The 19,788-nt window shown below is 38.8% G+C and overlaps 1 protein-coding gene across 8 annotated transcripts in view; it reads left to right on the top strand.

Moving 5' to 3' along the window:
• The window catches only part of LOC143256667 (recQ-like DNA helicase BLM), a 103,905-nt gene that overhangs the window by 68,578 nt on the left and 15,539 nt on the right, over positions 1 to 19,788 (top strand). For all 8 annotated transcript variants that reach the window (XM_076514224.1, XM_076514213.1, XM_076514203.1 and 5 more), the window contains one exon: positions 13,052 to 13,233. In XM_076514224.1, the coding sequence (XP_076370339.1) occupies positions 13,052 to 13,233 (182 nt within the window). The remainder of the gene's footprint in view (positions 1 to 13,051; positions 13,234 to 19,788) is intronic.

Genomic DNA, 19,788 nt, shown 5'->3' with positions numbered 1-19,788 from the left:
TTTGTTCATAGGTAGATATTTAGTAATTACAAATACACAGATTTTTACATTATCATTTTTCTTATAAAATCACAGAGATTATAATAAAATGCTGATAAAATAAAATAAAAAAATTTCACATACAAAGATGAGCCTATGGCATATTTTAACAGTATGTTTTTTCTTATTTTTTAATGTGTAACATTTTACTAAGAATGAAATGATTGTGTCCATAAACAAATAATTGGTAAGTGTAGGGAGGGATATTTATACAACAGGTTATTTATGACCTATGATAACAATATAGGGATGAATACCTAGGTCTTAAAGTCCCTTCTGTTACCATCGCTCATGTTATATTTGATGACCCTCTGCATCACAATTTTCTGTGCAGGAGACTTTTACATGATACACAATCAATGATTTCCTTTACCTCTTTATATGTTGTTTAAAAGTGTCTGTTTGAACAACTTAAAATTATAAAATCTGTGATGACAAGAAAACCCACTCGAAGAGAAAAATATATGTGTAAAAACGGCTGGTATGGGTTGAGAAAATTTTTTATGTAAAGGAGCGAATAACGTTTCGACCTTCTTCAGTCATCGTCAGGTTCACAAAGAAAGAAAGAGGTAACTGACCGATAGCTGACCACTTGTTTGAAGAGGGTTGTGTAATTGAGTGTACGAATGTAGAGGGCATGCTTAGATGTTTGATTATATTTATTAATATAGGTATAAAGGTATTCCTTTGTATTGGTTTATTTTGGGCTTGAGTTGTTGTATAAGTAAGGCTTCTTTAATTTTGAATTTGTTTATATTTGTTTCTTTCTTTAGTATTTGGGTGTTTTCTATGGTTATGTTGTGTTTATTTGATATGCAGTGTTCGAAAATGTATGAAGGTGACATTCTGTGTTCTTTGAATCTGGTTTCCATTTTTCTACTTGTTTCTCCAATATAGAAGTCGTGGCAGTTATCACATTGTATTTTATAAATAATGTTGGTGTGATGTTTGTCAGTGCAGTTTTTACATAGTATAGACCTTAATTTTATGCCTGGTTTTGGAATAAATTTGTTATTAACTGGAATGTCATATTTTGTTACTAGTTTTTTGCCAAATGTTGGTTATTTTTCTGCTGATGTAGGGAATATATGGTATGCAGTAGTATGTGGTTTCATGATTTTTTAATTTGTGGGATGTATTTACTTTTGTTGGTTGATTTTGCTTTTTGTCTAGGTGTATGTGTATAATGTTTTGTACGGTTTGTGGAAGAAAGTTATTGATGTTGATGAAGTATTGTTTTATTTTGTCAAATTTGTTGTTAATTTTATCTGATGAGCACAGTTTTATGGCTATGTTTATTTGGTTTTTTAGTATGTTGAGTTTTTGTTTTGTTTCATGTGCTGAGTCCCAAGGAATGTATAGTCCAGTGTGGGTAATTTTTCGGTGGATTACTTTTTAAATTGTGTATCGGTTCGTGTAATTTTGAGGTTAAGAAATGATATTTGATTGCTTTCTTCCTGTTTACATGTGAAGTTAATGTTGGGACATTTAGAGTTAATGTGATTGAAAAAATTAAGTGTGTGTTCTGTAGATGTGAATCCTGCATTCGTGTCGTGTACATATCTGTACCAATATAGTGGTGGATGTTATGCTGTATTAATTGCTTGTGTTTCAACTTGTGTCATAAAAAATGGCCTAAGCATGGGCAACCAAGTATCACCAGTTCTAGCCAATACTTACCTCATTTTACAGTTACAGTTACTCTCAGTTTGACTGCCCTCTAAGTAAATGTTTGCTTGCTAGTAGCCTGGAACTCCTGCTTACTTCCATGAGTATACCCATGGTTTTGCTTGCATTTGAGAATGCAAATTATCATGTGACAATAGAAGTGGAACATTCCCTCCATACAGTTGAATCCCATTGCCACTTCTTGATTTGGCTCAACAGTGTTAAGACCTGGTGCTTGGTTTCAGTTTTTTTGTTTTCTTTACTGTATTTTAAATATATTTAGTGCTGATTTTCCAATTTCAAAGTATTGTTTGTAATCTATTGAGTTAGATTTGATTTGTGTTTTTGATTGTGAAGTCTGCTTCTCACTCATTTAACAGATGTTGGTCAATATTTTTGAATTCACAACTTACTATTACATCTACAATGGCTACCAACAGTGCTGATGTCCAACAGCTTGTGGCAGTAGTTGCAGATGCAGCATTATTGCCAGAGGTAGTTTGGGCTGTAGTTTGGTAAGAGAAGGCTTCTTTCATATGAGTCAGGGGATCTCCATACCTACAAGCATTTCTGCCATTTTCTGTTGATTTCGAACAGGATAATGCAAACTTGGATAGCCCCCTCTCCCACATTTCTTTACTGTGCAGGCACCTGTTGAAGAAACTAGACCTCAGTAACCACTTTCAGACTTTATATTTCAGGTATGTTGTGTATTTTTTCCTCTTTCTTTTGCTATTGAGTGCAGCGCCAAGTCTTGAGTTTTTGGTTTCTCCCTTCACCTGATATTAAAGTCCATGATGAATGTTTTGCAGAATTGTTATGTGTGAGGATTAATATTAACATGTACTACAATTGCTAATGCATTTGCATATCGTTCCAGCAAGTTGTTTTCAATGGACAACAAATGGACTCACCTCTTTTCCTTGATGTACAGACTCTGATACTTAAGAGCATTTTTGTCAAGCATAATTTGCTTGCCTTCATTTCTCCCTCACACCTCATCCATCATTTGTCATCCATTCACCTGTTGACTAAGGCTTTTTGCAGTTCTCCAAAATATTTTTTTGCAGAAACTCATATCCTCCTACTCAGCAACTTGTCCAGAGGCTTTGTTAACACTTGCACTTCTCTCTGACGTCACTGTGAGATCTCTGACCAGCATCTTTTTTAAGATCTATAAACTTTGATGAGCTTCCAAACACCTTGGGAGTCTTGTATTGAATCATCCAGATTGCACACTTTTTGTCATCTTCTCCTTTTCCATTGTCCATTCTCCTGCTTCCCACACCACATTTACACATCATACTACTGTTTATCAATGCTCTGAACAATGTGAGTATTACCTGTGACTACTCTATGGATTCAAGTCTTCTGGAGCCAGGTTTGCTCGTTTCTTAGAAGTGTGGGAGATTTTTACTAGTGACCCTTGGATCATTTCACTTTTCCATGAAGGACTTTCCTTCCTATACCTAACACCATCTGCCTTTCTCTCTTAAAACCCCATTTCATGCTGACACTCAAAGAAGTGGTTCAAGTCCTTCTCAGGTTTATTCTGTGCTTCCAGGGTTCTTTTATAGGGATAGGCATTCTATGATTTATATCTCCCATTCGAATTGCTTCCTTAACATGCCTTAGTTCACCATGGAAGCCTGACTGACCATGAGATGGGCCTTCTGTCCAGGGCTTTGGGTTATGACATTTTCAACTTGTCTGATGCTTATTGCTCAGCCTTCATGCCATTTTCTAAATTCACCCACCATCTGTTTATCATTTTATCGATGACTGGCTCCTTTTGGTTCCATCCTTCACAGTGTGTTCTTCACACACTCAACTTCTCTTCAGAGAAGCTGATCAATTCACAGGGCACTATCAGCACCTTCTGTCACTGCATGAGAGGTTCTATCTCTCATTCTCATGTGGACTTGGGCATAACTGGAAGCACTTATCCCTCAAGGTCATGCTCATATGCTCTCCTTGAAGTGGGTATCACAAGTTCACTGGTCTCTAATCAGAAACCCTCTAGGGTTACAGAGATCCCTTTCTGTTTACCTTCAGTCAGACTTCCTTTGATGGTTAGGCAAGAACAACACAACAATGGAAGTACCTATTTCTTCTTCCTGTCCAGATGGTCATGTCTTCACAGATATGTTGAATTACATAGGACATCCCAGGCTATTGGTTTCAAGAGGAATCGAGTCTCCACATTAACCTTTTTGTACTCCTTCCTGCTCATCAGGCAATGGTTCATTTTTTATATCAACATAAATGGAAATTATGTTGTTAGTCTATCCAGCCTGGATTCTCCACTTCCTTGGATATCTATTTTTAAGTGATTGTTTGACAGGGGCTATCCTTTTTAATCACTGCAAGATACAAGATAGCTTTGTGATTTCTCTTTCATTTTGTTGTGTGTTTTCTCTTCAGTTATTTTTATTCTTTCCATACTCCATATTTACTTCTTCTCTGATCTAGATTATCTCCTGTATTTTACTGTGTTATGTGTCATTCTTGGCACCTTTCCATTACCTCTCGGTGTGGATTCCTGTACGTGGTGAGAGTACCTTCCAGGGAAGGTTCTGTTCTGTCAGGTTACCTTCTCTGGGATCTAAACATCCACCCACGTGTTTGCTGTGCGTGGCAACCCGTGAAGGGGAGGAGAGGATCTTGGTGGTTGAGGGGGTCCAACCCTGACACACCACTTTGGCCTTGAATTCCTGTAGACGGGCAGCCTTTGAGTGGCCCCCCTTGGGTCAATCGGCTGTTCCACTTGGGCTGGAGTCAACCAATTACCAGTGTTGGAAGTTCTCAACAGGTGTTGTGGACATTGTGCCTGATGCTGGTGATTGGATATATGGCTCACGAAACCCTGGCGTTGCTGCATTGTCCTTGCGTGACATTGTAGTGCGTTCCCTCGTAGGGTACCATGGTGGGTGGAGTCAGTGGGTACCGAAATTTTTCTTTTCTTCTATGGATCCTCCTTCACAAAATTTAAATAAAATAGTGAAACAACAGTCAATAGGTAAGCGACCACGTCTTGAAGACTCTAAGCAGCAATTGTCCCCCTTTTTCAATCAGAAGGGACTAGAGGGTCTTGCTGGCTCTCCAAAGTAAAGAAGCTTCGATCTGGAGACATATTAGTTAAAACATTCACAACCCACCACAGTGAACTCCTCTTGAATTCAACAGCAATAGGGATATACCTATTGAGGTTACCCCTCATGCTACCTTGAATTCATCACGAGGAGTTATTGTTGAGAGGGATTTGAAGAATGTCCCCAAGTCAGAGATTCTCGCTGGTCTCTCCACTCAAGGAGTTTCTGCAGTGAGGTGCATCTCCACTCGCAAAGATGGAGTTACACTGCCAACAAATACCTTCATTTTGACATTTACATCATCGTCCACCTGCCACCATCAAGGCAGGTTATCTAATTTGCAGGATACGGCCACACATTCCAAACCCTCTCCGATGTTTCCAATGTCAGAGGTTCGGCCACTCAAAGACATCATGTCATTGTTCCCTGACATGTGCTCGTTGCGGTGGCAAGGACCACGATGCCTATGAATGTGACATTGACCCACATTATGTCAACTGCAATGGTTCAGCATTTGAAAACGACTCATAACATTAGTTAGCTTAAAAATTGCTGTCCGCCACGCCATTTCGGACATATGCTGCTGCACTTCGTTCCACAACTACAGTGGGAGTGCAGACAGATCTCTCTGTGCCTCCAAGAGAATCGTTTTCAAAACAAATGAAAAGCCTTTTGACCTTCATGGTTAAAAAGGTTGATGAATCGACTTCCACACCAATATCTGTTCCTCCCATACATTCCAACAAACCTCAAGATTCACATTCTTCAGTATCAAATACAGGCATTTCTTCTGATACATCTTTTTCTCCTATCCCAGGAGGCAAAACAATCATCCGTTTGCATCCTCAGTCAATGGAATCCCCTTCCATCAACAAAGACCTACCCAATCAACCCAGGGCAGGATCCATGGAGGTTGATAGACCTCCTCCTACTAAAGACAGTAAGGAAAAAAAGACGTGGTCGTAAACAGAAGGGTTCTCCAGCCACTTCGCCTACCCGTCATTAAAAATGGCCACCTTGATACAATGGAACTGTCAAGGTTTACGTTCTAATCTGGATGATGTCAAACACTGATTGCTTCCTACCATCCTGTATGTCTTTAGTTAAAAGAAACATTTCTAAAACCTGCTGATACAGTCACCATTCGGCAGTTTTCTCTGTGCAGAAATGACAGGCTGTGTGATGGGCAAATACATGGAGGGGTGGCACTATTGGTTGATCAGCATGTGCCCACTTTGTCTTTGTCACTCAACACACCCTTGGAGGCCGTTGCCATCCATGTTTTTTTGGGTTATACCATCACTGTTTGTTCTCTCTACCTGTCCCCTGGAGAGACATATGATCAATCAGACCTTGATGGTCTCGTTGAACAGTTGCTGTCTCCCTTTCTACTCATTGGGGACTTTAATGGACATCATCCCCTCTGGGGAAGTGATGTTATTGATGGGAGGATTCGCTCTGTAGAGCATATGCTCTCTGATCACAATCTTTCTTTTTTCAATACTGGTTCTTCCACTTATTTTCATGCACCTAGTCAGTCCTTTACTGCTATTGATCTCTCAGTTTGCTCCCATTTTTCATGGAGGATTGACAATTATCCGCTAGGCAGTGATCATTTTCATATAATTTTGAGAGAGACTGGCCATGGTCAATGCCTCCCTACCCGCGTGCCCCGGTGGAAGCTAAATCAGGCAGACTGGTACACTTTCACTGCTTTCGCAGAACTTGATCCTGCCATTGTGAATCGGCCATCAATAGACGACTGTGTAGCAGTGGTAACTAACTGTATTACACATGCAGCTGCTCAGTGTATTCCTAAACCCTCAACACGTTTTCGACGATATCCTCGTCCATGGTGGAATCCTGCTTGCCACTTAGCACGGAAGGCTCAAAAGCGGGCCTGGAATACTTTTCGTAGATATCCCACACTTTCAAACCGGGGTTGCTTTCCAATGGGCCTGTGCACATGCTAGGTGGGTAAGACGTCAAAGCCAGAAGGAATCTTGGATTAAGTTCACAACCAGCATATCTTCTACCACCAGTGCCAAGATCATATGGGACAGGATTCGAAAGGTTAATGGGCACTACAATTCTGTCCCCCTCTCGATCTTACTCTCTGATGGTCAGGAGGTGACTAATGTCCGGAGCATCGCTAACACTCAAGGTGAAAGCTTTTGCCGGGTATCTAGCACTTCTGTTTGTTCCTCCACCTTCCTGGCCATCAAGACTCGGGCAGAGCGATCACCTCTTTCCTTTCGAACTGACTGTCTCTTTGACTATAATTATTCCTTTACACTGGTGGAACTGAAAATGGCCCTTCATCGGTCTGGCAGTACATCTGTTGGACCTGATGATGTACACTATGACATGCTGCGTTATCTGTCTCCTGCTTCTCTTGATGTCTTTAACCGGATCTGGCAGGAGAATGTTTTTTCCTGATGCCTGGTGCCAGGCTATTATTTTACCTTTCTCTAAGCCAGGGAAAGATCCCAAGATTCCTTCAAACTACCGTCCAATTGCTTTGACGAGCTGTCTTTGTAAGACCTTAGAAAGGATGGTTAATGCTCATCTTGTTTGGTTCCTCGAATCAAACAGCCTCCCAGTGTGGGTTCCGACGACAGCACTCCACCACAGACCACCTAATTTGACTTGAAACGTCAATCAGAGAAGGCTTATGACACAACATGGAGGTATGGCGTTTTGCGAGACATCCATACATATGGGTTACGTGGCCATTTACCCATGTTTATTAAAAAATTTTAAATGGACAGGAGATTCCAAGTTCGTGTGGGTTCGACACTTTCCCGTTCTTTTGTGCAGGAACTTGGAGTCCCTCAGGGCTGTGTTTTGAGTGTCACACTTTTCAGTATAAAGATAAATGCCATCACTGAACAACTCCCTCTCACTATTGCGAATGGGCTGTATGTCGACGACTTTCATATCTCATGTCAATCGTCAAACATGAGATATATTGAGTGGCAACTACAAACTGCCCTCAATCATGTACTGAAGTGGACTATGGCGAACGGCTTTAATTTCTCTCTCTCTAAAACCATTTGCATGCTCTTTTGCCGCCAATGGGGTATTCACCCTGATCCTGAACTTCATATCGGTGAAGTTTTGCTGCCTGTGGTCCCTGAGACTACGTTCTTGGGGCTTATCTTTCACCATAAGCTGACCTTTATACCACACTTAAAGCAGCTACGGGCACTGAACATCCTCTGTGTCCTCTCTACTACCAGTTGGGGAGCAGATCGATGTTCTATGTTAAAGGTATATCGTGCTCTTATTCAATCAAAACTCGACTATGGATCAATAGTATATGGCTCTGCCAGACCCTCGGCCTTAAAGATGCTAGACCCCATTCATCACCAAGGACTTTGACTCTGCACTGGGGCTTTCCTCACATCTCCAGTTCAAAGCTTATATGTTGAATCTTATGAACCTTCTCTGCACCTTCGCCATTTGGAACTATCTTTACTATATTATTCGAAACTTCGTTCCTTACAGAAGCATCCCACCTGGGGATGTGTTTTCCTTCCTTGGTGGGCTGTACTTTTTCGGAAGAGACGATCTGCCATTGCTCCGTTTGGCCTTCGCATCCAGGCGCAATTAGATGACTTGGGTCTGTCCTTGGATAACATTGCCGATTCCACAGGTCAGCCCATCCCACCATGGCTTATTACAGCCCCCAAGTATGACCTTTCTCTCAGTCATCTCAAAAAGGTAGATACTCCAGATTGGGAGTACCGTCATTTATTTAATGAACATCTTTCAAACAATCATTCCGTTCCCATTTATACAGATAGTTCCACATCAGGTAATTCAGTGGGCTCTGCTATGGTTTGCTGCTTTTCGGTGGTTGCGCTCAGAATACCCTCTACAGCTTCTGTGTTCACTGCTGAACTGTATGCCATATCTCTTGCCCTGGATCATATTGAAGCTAAGCAGTACTCCAACTGTACTATTTATACCGACTCGCTTAGTTCTATACTGGCCCTGGAATCGCTACACGTTGGCTCACACCCTGTTCTCGCTGATATTCAAAACCGACTGGCCCATTTCTCATTAACTGTGCTCCCGTGCCAGCTGACAGTCCACTTGGAATGAGCAACGCGACAAAAAGCTTTTTCAAATAAAACCCTATATTGGGCTTTGGCCATCTAGGTTCCGTACGGTTCAGAAGAGGAAGTTGTTCTAACTATACTACGCATTGGTCACAGTTTTTTAACTCATTGTTTTCTTTTATCTGGAACTGATGCGCCAGTGTGTAGTTTGTGTAACACTCAAATCACTATGAGCCACATTTTACTTTTTTGCCCTCGTTACGATTCTCAACGACGGCAATATTTTAAAAATGTTTTTCCCAGAGTTTGTCTGTAACATTGAACAGTGTTATTGGTGATGGTGACACTGTCCACCTTGATAAAGTTTTTAGTTTTGTAATGGCCATTAATCTTTTTATCCTCATTTTAGTGTTTGATATTTATTCATTACACCTTTTTAATTGTGGTTCCCTTTTCACAGTTTCATTCTCTATCATTCAATTTGACGTTGAAAAATGGCCAGAACATTAAATAACTCGACACCAGGACTGGATAGGCCAACTTCAAGTGACTAACGCTGCTATTTGAACTACCTGTTAGTCGTCCTGGCGAGTTGTTATTCCAATTTTGCTGCATGTCTTTCAAACTTTTATTGCTTTACCCTTTGGTACTGGCCATAATGACACATAACCCAGAACCAGGACTGGAAAGACCAACTTCAAGTGACTGACGGTGGTTCTGGTACTTGCCTGTTAGTCATCCTGGCAGGTTATGATCATTACCATTCTGCTACAGAAGTTCTTTACAACTTTATAGATTAGATGTCAACATTGGTTTTATGCAATTTTCTGTTTTTAATTGCTGTTTTGTTTTTACCTTCGTTTACTTTTACATATTTTACTACATTTATTTTACTTTTACCTTTTTACTGGACATTTGGCTACTCATTATTAGGATTTTGCTATATGTCTTTTAAAACTTCTATTATTTTACATTTTGAGAATTGCTGCTATAACACATAACCCGGAATCAGGACTGGAAAGACCAACTTCAGGTGACTGACGGTGGTTCTTGAACTTACCTGTTAGTCTTCCAGGCAGGTTATGATCATTACCATTTTGCTAGAGTCAGTACTTTACAACTTGTTTTACTCTGCTTTCTCTCTGACCATTGTAGACTAGGTGTCAACATTGGTTTTATGCTTTTTTCTGTTTTTCAATGATGTTTTGTTTTACCTTCATTTCCTTTTCTGTATTTTACTACATTTAATTATTTTTACCTTTTAACCGGACGTTTGGCGCAGATAGCCTAGCTGCTTTGTGCCATAAAACACTAAATCAATCAATCAATCAACCTTTCCATGACTCTTGCTCCTCTTTGTTTATCAATTGGACTCTGTCCATTTCTCATGATATTCTCCTTACTGGTTGGGTTCATCAGGTTTTCAATATTGGATATTCCTCCCTATTTCTTGAATCTTGCCTGTTGTTCTGTGTATCATCCCATCTGATCTGTTACCTTCCAATGTCCTTGGCTGCTCATTTCTGTTGTTTTTTAGAAGAGATTATCCAGACCAACATGTGGACTACTCCCTCACACCTTTGTATCATGCTACTTGTGCCATGTGGCAGTTTTCTGTTCAAGTGGATATCATCTTTCGATTGTAAACATTTTTGATATATCTTTGATGTGTTTAATTTTTTTCAAGGCTTACTTCACATGTTATAGAACCTGCTAGATAGTGAGCAGTGTCTGTCCTTGTATACTGATAACCAAAATTTGGGCCATTGAGATGGAGTTTTTACAAGATCACTTGCAGATTTTGTCTAGCAGTAGCATGTTTGTAGCAGATGATACACTCATGAACTAACACGAGTAAAGTGACCATCTTTTAACATTTTCTAGCCTGCTTGTATCAGAACAGACTGCTTTTTTATAAATAGGTTTCATGGTCACAACACAACAGTGGAAGTACCTAAATGAATCACTTGTTTTGTCCTTTACTTGCAACACAACACCAGTTGATTCCACTTGGATGTAGAGTATACCTGGTTCAGATGTGGTGTGGTCTTCCACAGGTGTGTTTCCTTTACATAGACGTGGCACACTTCATGGTTGCTCTTCAGAGGTTTTTGAATGGTGCTTATCTAAGTAATTTTAGATCAATCTCCCCATCTGCTTAACCCCTTGGTTACAGCAATCATTTTTGAACCCCTTCTGTGCATGTTACTTAGTTACATTCAAAAATTAATTAAACCACCTTAATATGAATTTGTTTTAATGAAATTACCACTATGAATTATATTGTAACTTAAATATTTATATTATCTGTGTTTTATTCCTTTATTTTAAAAGAAAATCCTTGTGACATGCTAAATTGTGTGCTTAATACATTGGCTACCACATAATAATACAAGTCTAGAGATGTTATTTCATTGTCTAAGTCGCTGATTAGGCCACAATTGGAGTATTGCATTCAGCCTTGGGCTTCTTACCTAAGGGAAAGACATTGAATTGGTGGAAAGGGTTTAGTTGCAGGTTACTAAAATGGTACCTGGGATGGAAGGGTCTGTCATATGAGGATAGATTAAGATCCTTAAAATTTTTTTTCTCTTGAAGAAAGAAGAGTTAGATTGGATGTGATTGAAGTGTTTAAGATTTTAAAATGAATTTATAATGTTGAAGCATCAACATTTTTCATATCTGACAGTGAGAATCATAGAACTAGGGGACACAAATATAGATTTAAACATGGTAAAAGCTGTCTTCAACTAAGATAATTTTATTTTTCAAATAGCATGGTTTGTTTGTGGAATGGGTTGTCTTTTGATGTTTTGGGGGGCAGTAAATTGGAGTGAGTTTAAAAGAAAGCTTGATACATATGTGAATGATAAGGGCTGGCTGTAAAATATTTTTTATAGTTTGACTTAGAGAATGGGACAGCATAGATAAACCAACAGGACCCTCTTTCCTAAACATTGTGATGTTACCTATTGGAAATATATTTTTAGTGTAGGAAAATATTAACATTCTCATTCACATTTTTTTCTTGACACCGTATATTTAATATACAGTTATGTTTGCAACTTCCAACCGAAATAAATCTCTATGAAAAACTTAAATGGTATGCTCTGTACTAATTTTTAAAAAAAATAATACTAGTAGAATGAAAATAGTTTACATGGACTTTTGTAGACACTCAAGGTTGGTATATAATTTATCCAATGTGTTGACCTATTTCTGCTGTCACATATTAAATACCATTCAGTTTTAACTTGTTGATTTACTGCCAATTATGTTCTTTGGGAGAAACATGTGAACCTGATGTATGTAGTCCTAAATCTACTTAAATTACCTTTTTTGACAGTTCAAAAGTTTTTTACTTTAGCTGCAATGAATCACTGTATTTTGAGATTATGTTTAATGAATGACTTTTTACCAGTACAATTCAACCAGATATGCTATTCTCCAAAATAATAAAAATTTGTGATTTGCATTCTTCTAAAATCACATACTGACATTGTTATTATTGTCAGTAATTTAACATATTTAACCTGAACCTTGGGGTGCAGGTTTGAACTGCTTTCACCAAACTTGCTTGTCCCTCCAGTTGTTGGAATGTTATAATGTGTTAGCCAATTCCACTATTTGTTGGTAAAAGAGTAGCACAAGGGTTGGCAGTGGGTTGTACCTCTCCTGTAGTCTACCACTGCTATATTGCAGATAGCTAGTGCAGATAGCCCTTGTATAATTTTATGCTTGTTTTATTCCATAAATGATATTGTCCCTCGCCCCAGTAGCCAGAAACAAGCCAGTTTGGGTATAATTTATAAATTAAGTTGTGGTGTACTATCATTCTAAGAATTGTTGGATATCCCACTAGCATTTGAGTCTGATTTAACACTGTGGTATGATTATTATTCTAATTACTGTAATCATTTAATGCAAGCATAAGAAATTCTTTCTGTTTGCCACAGCAGCCAGTTTCATAACAATTTTTCAAGCTGACTAGGGTTAGATAAAACCCCAACATATACTATTCATTGTATGAAATACTCGTACACTTTTCTTGTTTTTTCCTTTGCTGTTCATCTTTATTTTATTTCGTGTATAACATTTCCAAAACTAGTTGTACTTGAATACCACAGTGTTATATCATAATTTATTATCTGTACATTACAAGTATTTTTATTTAAATGTCTTTAGAGGACTGTGAAAACCCCCAAGCCAAACGAACTCACTTGGATAACTTATACCGAATGGTTCACTACTGTGAAAACAAGACAGACTGCAGAAGAGTCCAGATGTTGGAATACTTTGGAGAGATCTTTGATAAGCAGCTTTGTATGTCGAGTTCTAAAACCACCTGTGACAACTGTAACTCAAAGGTACTCTTACTTACATTTCTTTTTTCTTTAGATAATCATAATTATATTTTCATCTTTTCTAGCTTTCAAGTTTTCTTATGTTTTCAAAGGAGATACTTCTCAATCTTTTCAATTTTAAAATACTTTTATTTCAAAGTAAGAACTACTGGTAGATTGAGTTTAAAGTTCAGCAGCTGTGAAAAAAAACCCCAACAAAACCTGTTAATAATTTCCTTGAAAATTATATGTAACCTAATATTGTTAGTAATTAATGTTTTCACACAGCTGTTGGGTTGAGGTAATATAACATGTATTTATCAATAAAACTTTGAGTAGTAAAGACTAGCTATATTAACATATAGTTGTCAGGTTCTATAAAGCCTAGATTTATTGAAGTACGTGTCAGTGGCTTGTTGGCAATACGTTTCAACTATAAATAAATAACACAGTTTGCTTGTTTTAAAATATTGTTAAAAAATGTATATACAAATGTCCATTACACTGTTGGTTACCACAGTTGTATCCAGAACTTTGAATGATTTTCTTTTTTGTCAAAGTCCACCTAGGCTAGTTCAGTGAATTTAGAACACAACTGACAAGATAAATTATTCTTTTCTGCTTTCTTTTTACAGTACAGTCTGTGATGATTTCATTTTAAACGTTTTCACAGTACAGTCTTTATCACTAATCTTGCAATCACACAGTCTGGAACTAAAACTAATAATGTTAAGAAAAGAATCTGCAACAAATTGTTGCACATAAAAACTTTGTGTGAACTCTCTGCTCTGCTGACAGTTCTCTGTTTTTTGGGCTGTGGCATGACTGCAAACTAAATATTTTGTGTTAAACTCTGTTTTAGTAAAGGTTTATTTGTGGGGTGCTGTTAAATTGATTTCTCCTAGCATATACTGGTAACATATGCAAGCTCCTTACTAGCTTCTTTCTATATTGTTAAAACACTGTATAGGGTACCATGACAGTTATTTCAGACCCTAAATTTGATCAGTATGTTCATTCAAACAGAACCCCCATGACATACTAATTTGTATGCCATTGAAGAAATCACATTTGTCACATGAAAAAAACTGTGCTAAGTAATAATTTAAATATGTCAACCCTACTCTTAAGTATTGTCTGTCTGCAAGTGGTTGTATACATTTTGAAATATATCTTTTAAATGAAATGAACCAAATGTTTGTCTTCATCACTTTCCGGTTTTATAATAATATTACTTATTATTTAAATAAGTAATAATTTAAATATGTCAACCCTACTCTTAAGTATTGTCTGTCTGCAAGTGGTTGTATACATTTTGAAATATAATATCTTTTAAATGAAATGAACCAAATGTTTGTCTTCATCACTTTCCGGTTTTATATCCACATAAATTCAGTTAACCTTAATGCATTTGTGTAGGCATCCTTAGCTACTCATTAAATGCAGTAACAAACATGCATATTGGAATTGTGCCAGTTGTTCCACTGACGTAATCCCTCAAGTCAGCAATTATAGCTGCACATGAGGTGTAAACTGTGATTCAACATTATTTACCTCTTTGCATTACTAAAAGCCATTACTTCATATGCAACTACTATGGAATTTCCTGCACATATGCCACTAGTCTTGAACAAACTTCCACCCCCACACGTCTACACGTATTGTTCCATCCATGATATCATTTTCATAATGCTGTATGCCTCTACAAGTATGAGAAAACAATGAAACCTTCATCTGCAGTAATTGTTGTTCTTGTAAACATTAGCACATTATCTCAGACTCAGGATTGCCTGTTTTAGACGGGTTTTTTTTCTATGCTCTTTGAGTTTCCAGTTGTTTTGATCTACTGTTTTTCTTTATTTAGAGTTACAGTAATTATGTCTTCATTGCACTTTCATTCCATACACTTGATTTTGACTTTTTTCTTGGTGTCACATTTCTTCTTTGTACTCTTAGAACAATGATTGTGCATATTGAAATTAAAGAAAAGTGCCAAGGCCCAGTCTTTCTTCTCCAGGCATTTTTGAAACTATGTCAGTTGCAACCAAAAGCAAATTAACTGTTCTTAGAGTTGACATTGAGTGGCTATCGATATAGCTTACGTAGTAGTTCAAAAGGCTGGCATCTAAGAGGACTTGAATTTTAATCTATGGTAAGGTTTTGTGATTATAGTGGACATGTTAAATTTTCACAACTTTAAAGGACTGTGGTGAACCATGTTATGAAAATGTGCTCACTTCTCATATATTTCAAATAGGATGTTACCATTATCATGCATCAAGTCAATGGTTCTCTTTTGCTTGGGCCTGGCATGGCCAGGTGGTTACGGAGCTCAACTCATAATCTGAGGGTCACAAGTTCAAATCCCTGTCATACCAAGCATGCTTGCCCTTTCAGTCATGGGAAAGTTATAATGTGACGATCAATCCCACTATTCATTATTAAAAGAGTAGCCCATGAGTTTGCAGTGCGTGGTGATAACTAGCTGCCTTTCCTCTAGCCTCACACTGCTAAATTAGGGACAGCTAGCACAGATAGCCCTCATGTAGCTTTGCATGAAAGTCAAACACAAACAAACCATTCTGCTTGTTTTTCTCCAGATATCTCATTCTGTTTCACTACTTTCTGCAGATAATTTTGATTAGCTGTTTCACCTCCTGTCTTTGTTTCTGGCTCTTCTTTTTCTTTAGGTGTGTGTGTTTCTGTTTACTACACTCTTAACACAGGGTTGTGCTTTTACATCTCTCTATCTGTATTGTCGTAATGACTATTGGGTTCCTTTACTTTGTACACTTCCTCTGTCTCCCACCTTCACATTGACCATTGTTTTTCTCGTCCCCCTCCTTTTTGGACTTTTGCTATGGTATAAGGTGATTTTATATCTTTTGAATCCCAGTCTGTTGTATTCCTTGTGTCTATTTGGAACACCCATCTTTCTCTCTTGTCTCTTACTTTCTGTAATATGTTCTTCTTCATCTTTATTCCTTTGCTATATCTCTGCCCTTCACCTCTTCACTGTGACTCTGGTTGTTTTGATGAGGCTACCCTTTGTTATTTGTTTACCCCTTTAATTTCTTTCTTTACTGCTAATATTTTTTGTATCTCTCATCTAGGGATCTCCTCAATCTTGGTGCTTTTGTTTTGAGTGTCTGCCTCCCTCACTTTTCTTTCCTTGGCCCAAGTCTTTCCCCTGTACTAATCTTTACATATATTCCCAATTTCTTGACTTTTTGAACTAGGGCTGCCTACTGACAACTATTGTTTGTTTCTCTGTTGTCTATCCTCTCTGGTTACTCATCTTATTACTTCTACTCACCATTCCCCTTCTCATTAGGTGAGCCATTGAGATACTCATCAGTGACTTTTCCTTGGAGTCTGTCCTTAGCTCTGGAACCTCTAGTTTACACCTCTTCTTCCCCAATCCATGTACACTTGTAGTCTCCTACCACTGGTATCCCTTAGGCTGTGCAAGTTTTTCCCTTCACATCTATTATTGCTTTTCACACTTCACCTTTTTTTACCTCATACTCTGCATCTTCAATATATTCCTGGGAGTTTTCTTGAACCTTGTAAAGGGCAGACTCAACCATCTTACTTTATTTTTACACCATGGAGATTTTGGTATTGAACTCTCTTTAGTTTCCTTTTCTTTCTGCATGTAAGGTTCTATCACTTGAGATCTCATGCTTCCCTCTACTTGTACATTTACTTCAATGGGCTTGGGAGGGTCTTTAGCACATGTTTTGCAATCCTTTTCTTCCCGTTTGTTTTTCCCTTCATCTTTCCTTCCATATTTGTTCTGGTGAATCAATCACTCCATCTTGGTTCCGAGGTATACCATCTCACCCCTTCCACCCAACTTGCATGTTTATGCTGATGCTTTCTTTTCTTTTCAGGATCTTGTCTCCACTTACTGTCTCTTCTTATTGACACTCTGGATATGTTTGCAGCTTTCGGATTTTTCAGAAACTTCAGTTGCAGTTGTGTCATTTCATAATGATGCATTTTGACACTTCTGTGGTTATTTTTCACAAAATATGTCAAGGAGCCACTCACTTTTTGGACCTATGATTTACCTAGTTTTTTTGTCTGCTTCAACAATTGCTGAAAGATTGCTTTCATAAGTCTCTTAGTGTAATGCAACTAAAAAAATGTATTTTCATGATAATTCCAGTCAAACAAGATTATCGGCATGAGTATAGCCTCGTAGTCTTATTTTTCAAATAGCCATTGAACCATAATAATACTGTATACATGACTGTTAGAACTTAAACACTCTAGCCTTAGAGATGTCAAATTCAACAGAATCCTTCCTCTTATAAGCTTTCTTGGGTTAAGTTGTAAGATCTTAGTTACCAAAGTAACAGTGTCATCACTTCAATATGCTTGTTGACCAGTAGCCACCTTGGTGTGAATTCCTGTACATGGTGAGGGGACCTCTCAGGGAAGGTTCTGTTCTTTCAGTTTACCTCCTCTGGAATCCAAATATTCATTCACATGTTTGATCACCCATGAAGGAGAGAAGAGGATCCTGGTTGATGAGGGGTCCAACCCAAACACATCACTTAAGCCTTGAATTTCTGTAGACGGGCAGCCTCGATGTGGCCCCCCTTGGATCATTCGGCTGGTTCACTTGAGCTAGGGTCAACTAAGTACCAGTGTTGGATGTTCTCAACAGGTGTTGTGGACATTGTATCTGATGTTAATGTTTGGGTATAATGCTCACAAAACCTTGGCATTGTAGTGCATCCCCTCATAGGGCTCCATGGTGGGTGAGGTCAGTGGGCACTGAAGTATTCTTTTTTTTTTATTATGGATCCTCCAAAAAAATTGTAAATAAAATAATGAAAAACAATCCATAGGTGAATGACCACATCTTGAAGATTCTGAGCAGCAATCTTCAACATCTGTAACACCTGTTGTGCCTTATTTTCTTACACTACATTCTCTTTCAGACAAACCTTTAGGGCAAATGTCTTCCTTTTTCATTCAGAAGAGACTTGAAGGACTTGCTGGCTCTCCAAAGTCAGTAAAGAGGCTTCGATCTGGTGACATATTGGTGGAAACATCCACATCTCAACACACTGAACTCCTCTTGCATTCAAAGGCAATTGTGGATATACCTATTGAGGTTACACCTCATGCTACTTTGAATTCATCATAAGGAGTTATTGTTGAGAGAGATTTGGAGAACATCTCTGAGTCGGAGATTCTCGCTGGTCTCTCCACTCAAGGAGTTTCTGCAGTGAGGCGTATCTCCACTCGCAAAGATGGAGTTACACTACCAACAAATACCCTCGTTTTAACATTTACTTCACCACGTGCACCTGCCACCATCGAGGCAGGTTATCTCATTTGCAGAGTTCGGCCATACATACCAAACCCTCTTCGATTTTTCCAATGTCAGAGATTCGGCCACTCAAAGACATCTTGTCGTGGTTCCCTGACACGTGCTCGTTGTGCAGGCAAGGACCACGATGCCTATGACTGTGACATGAACCCACATTGTGTAAACTGCAATGGTTCTCACCCCTCCTACTTTCATTCTTGCCCAAAATGGTCGGAGGAAAAAGAGGTGCATTTGAAAACCTCCCATACCTTCCAACAAACCTCAAAATCCACGTCCTTCAGTTTCAAATACAGGCATTTCTTCTGATACATCTTTTTCTCCCACCACAAGAGACAAAACAATTATTTGTTTGCATCCTCAGTCACTGGATTCCCCTTCCAATAACAAAAACCTACCCACCCGACCCAGAGCAGGATCCATGGAGATTGATAGACCTCCTCCGACTAAAGACAGTAAAGAAAAAAGACGTGGTCGTAAACCGAAGGGTTCTCCAGCCACTTCACCTACCCGTTCTTAAAAATGGCCACCTTGATACAATGGAACTGTCGAGGTTTACATTCTAATCTGGATGATATCAAAACGCTGATTGCTTCCTACCATCCTGTTTGTCTTTCTTTACTAGAAACATTTCTCAAAACTGCTGATACTGTCTCCATTCGGCAGTTTTCTCTGTACAGAAATGACAGGTTGTGTGATGGTCGAGTACATGGAGGGGTGGCACTGTTGGTTGATCAACACGTGCCCACCCTGTCTTTGTCACTCAACACACCCTTGGAGGCTGTAGCCATCTGTGTTTCCTTGGGTCATACCATCACTGTTTGTTCTCTGTACCTGTTCCCTGGAGAGACATATGATCAATCAGGTCTTGATGCTCTCGTTGAACAGTTGCCATCTCCATTTCTAATCCTAGGGGATTTTAATGGACATCATCCCCTCTGAGAAAGTGCTATTATTGATGGGAGGGGCCGATCTGTAGAGCGGATGCTCTCTGATCACAATCTTTCTCTTTTCAATACTGGTTCTTCCACTTACTTTCATGCACCTAGTCAGTCCTTTACCGCTATTGATCTCTCAGTTTGCTCCCCTTCATTATTCTCCCATTTTTCATGAAGGGTTGACAGTAATCCACTAGGCAGTGATCATTTTCCGATCCTTTTGAGAGAGACTGGTCGTGGTCGATGCCACCCTACCCGCGTGCCCCCGGTGGAAGCTGGATCAGGCAGACTGGT

The sequence above is a fragment of the Tachypleus tridentatus genome, chromosome 1, assembly GCF_004210375.1.
Source record: "Tachypleus tridentatus isolate NWPU-2018 chromosome 1, ASM421037v1, whole genome shotgun sequence".
NCBI lineage: Eukaryota > Metazoa > Arthropoda > Merostomata > Xiphosura > Limulidae > Tachypleus > Tachypleus tridentatus.
Note: the sequence above shows the minus strand (reverse complement) of the source record. Positions and strands in the feature narration are given on the sequence as shown.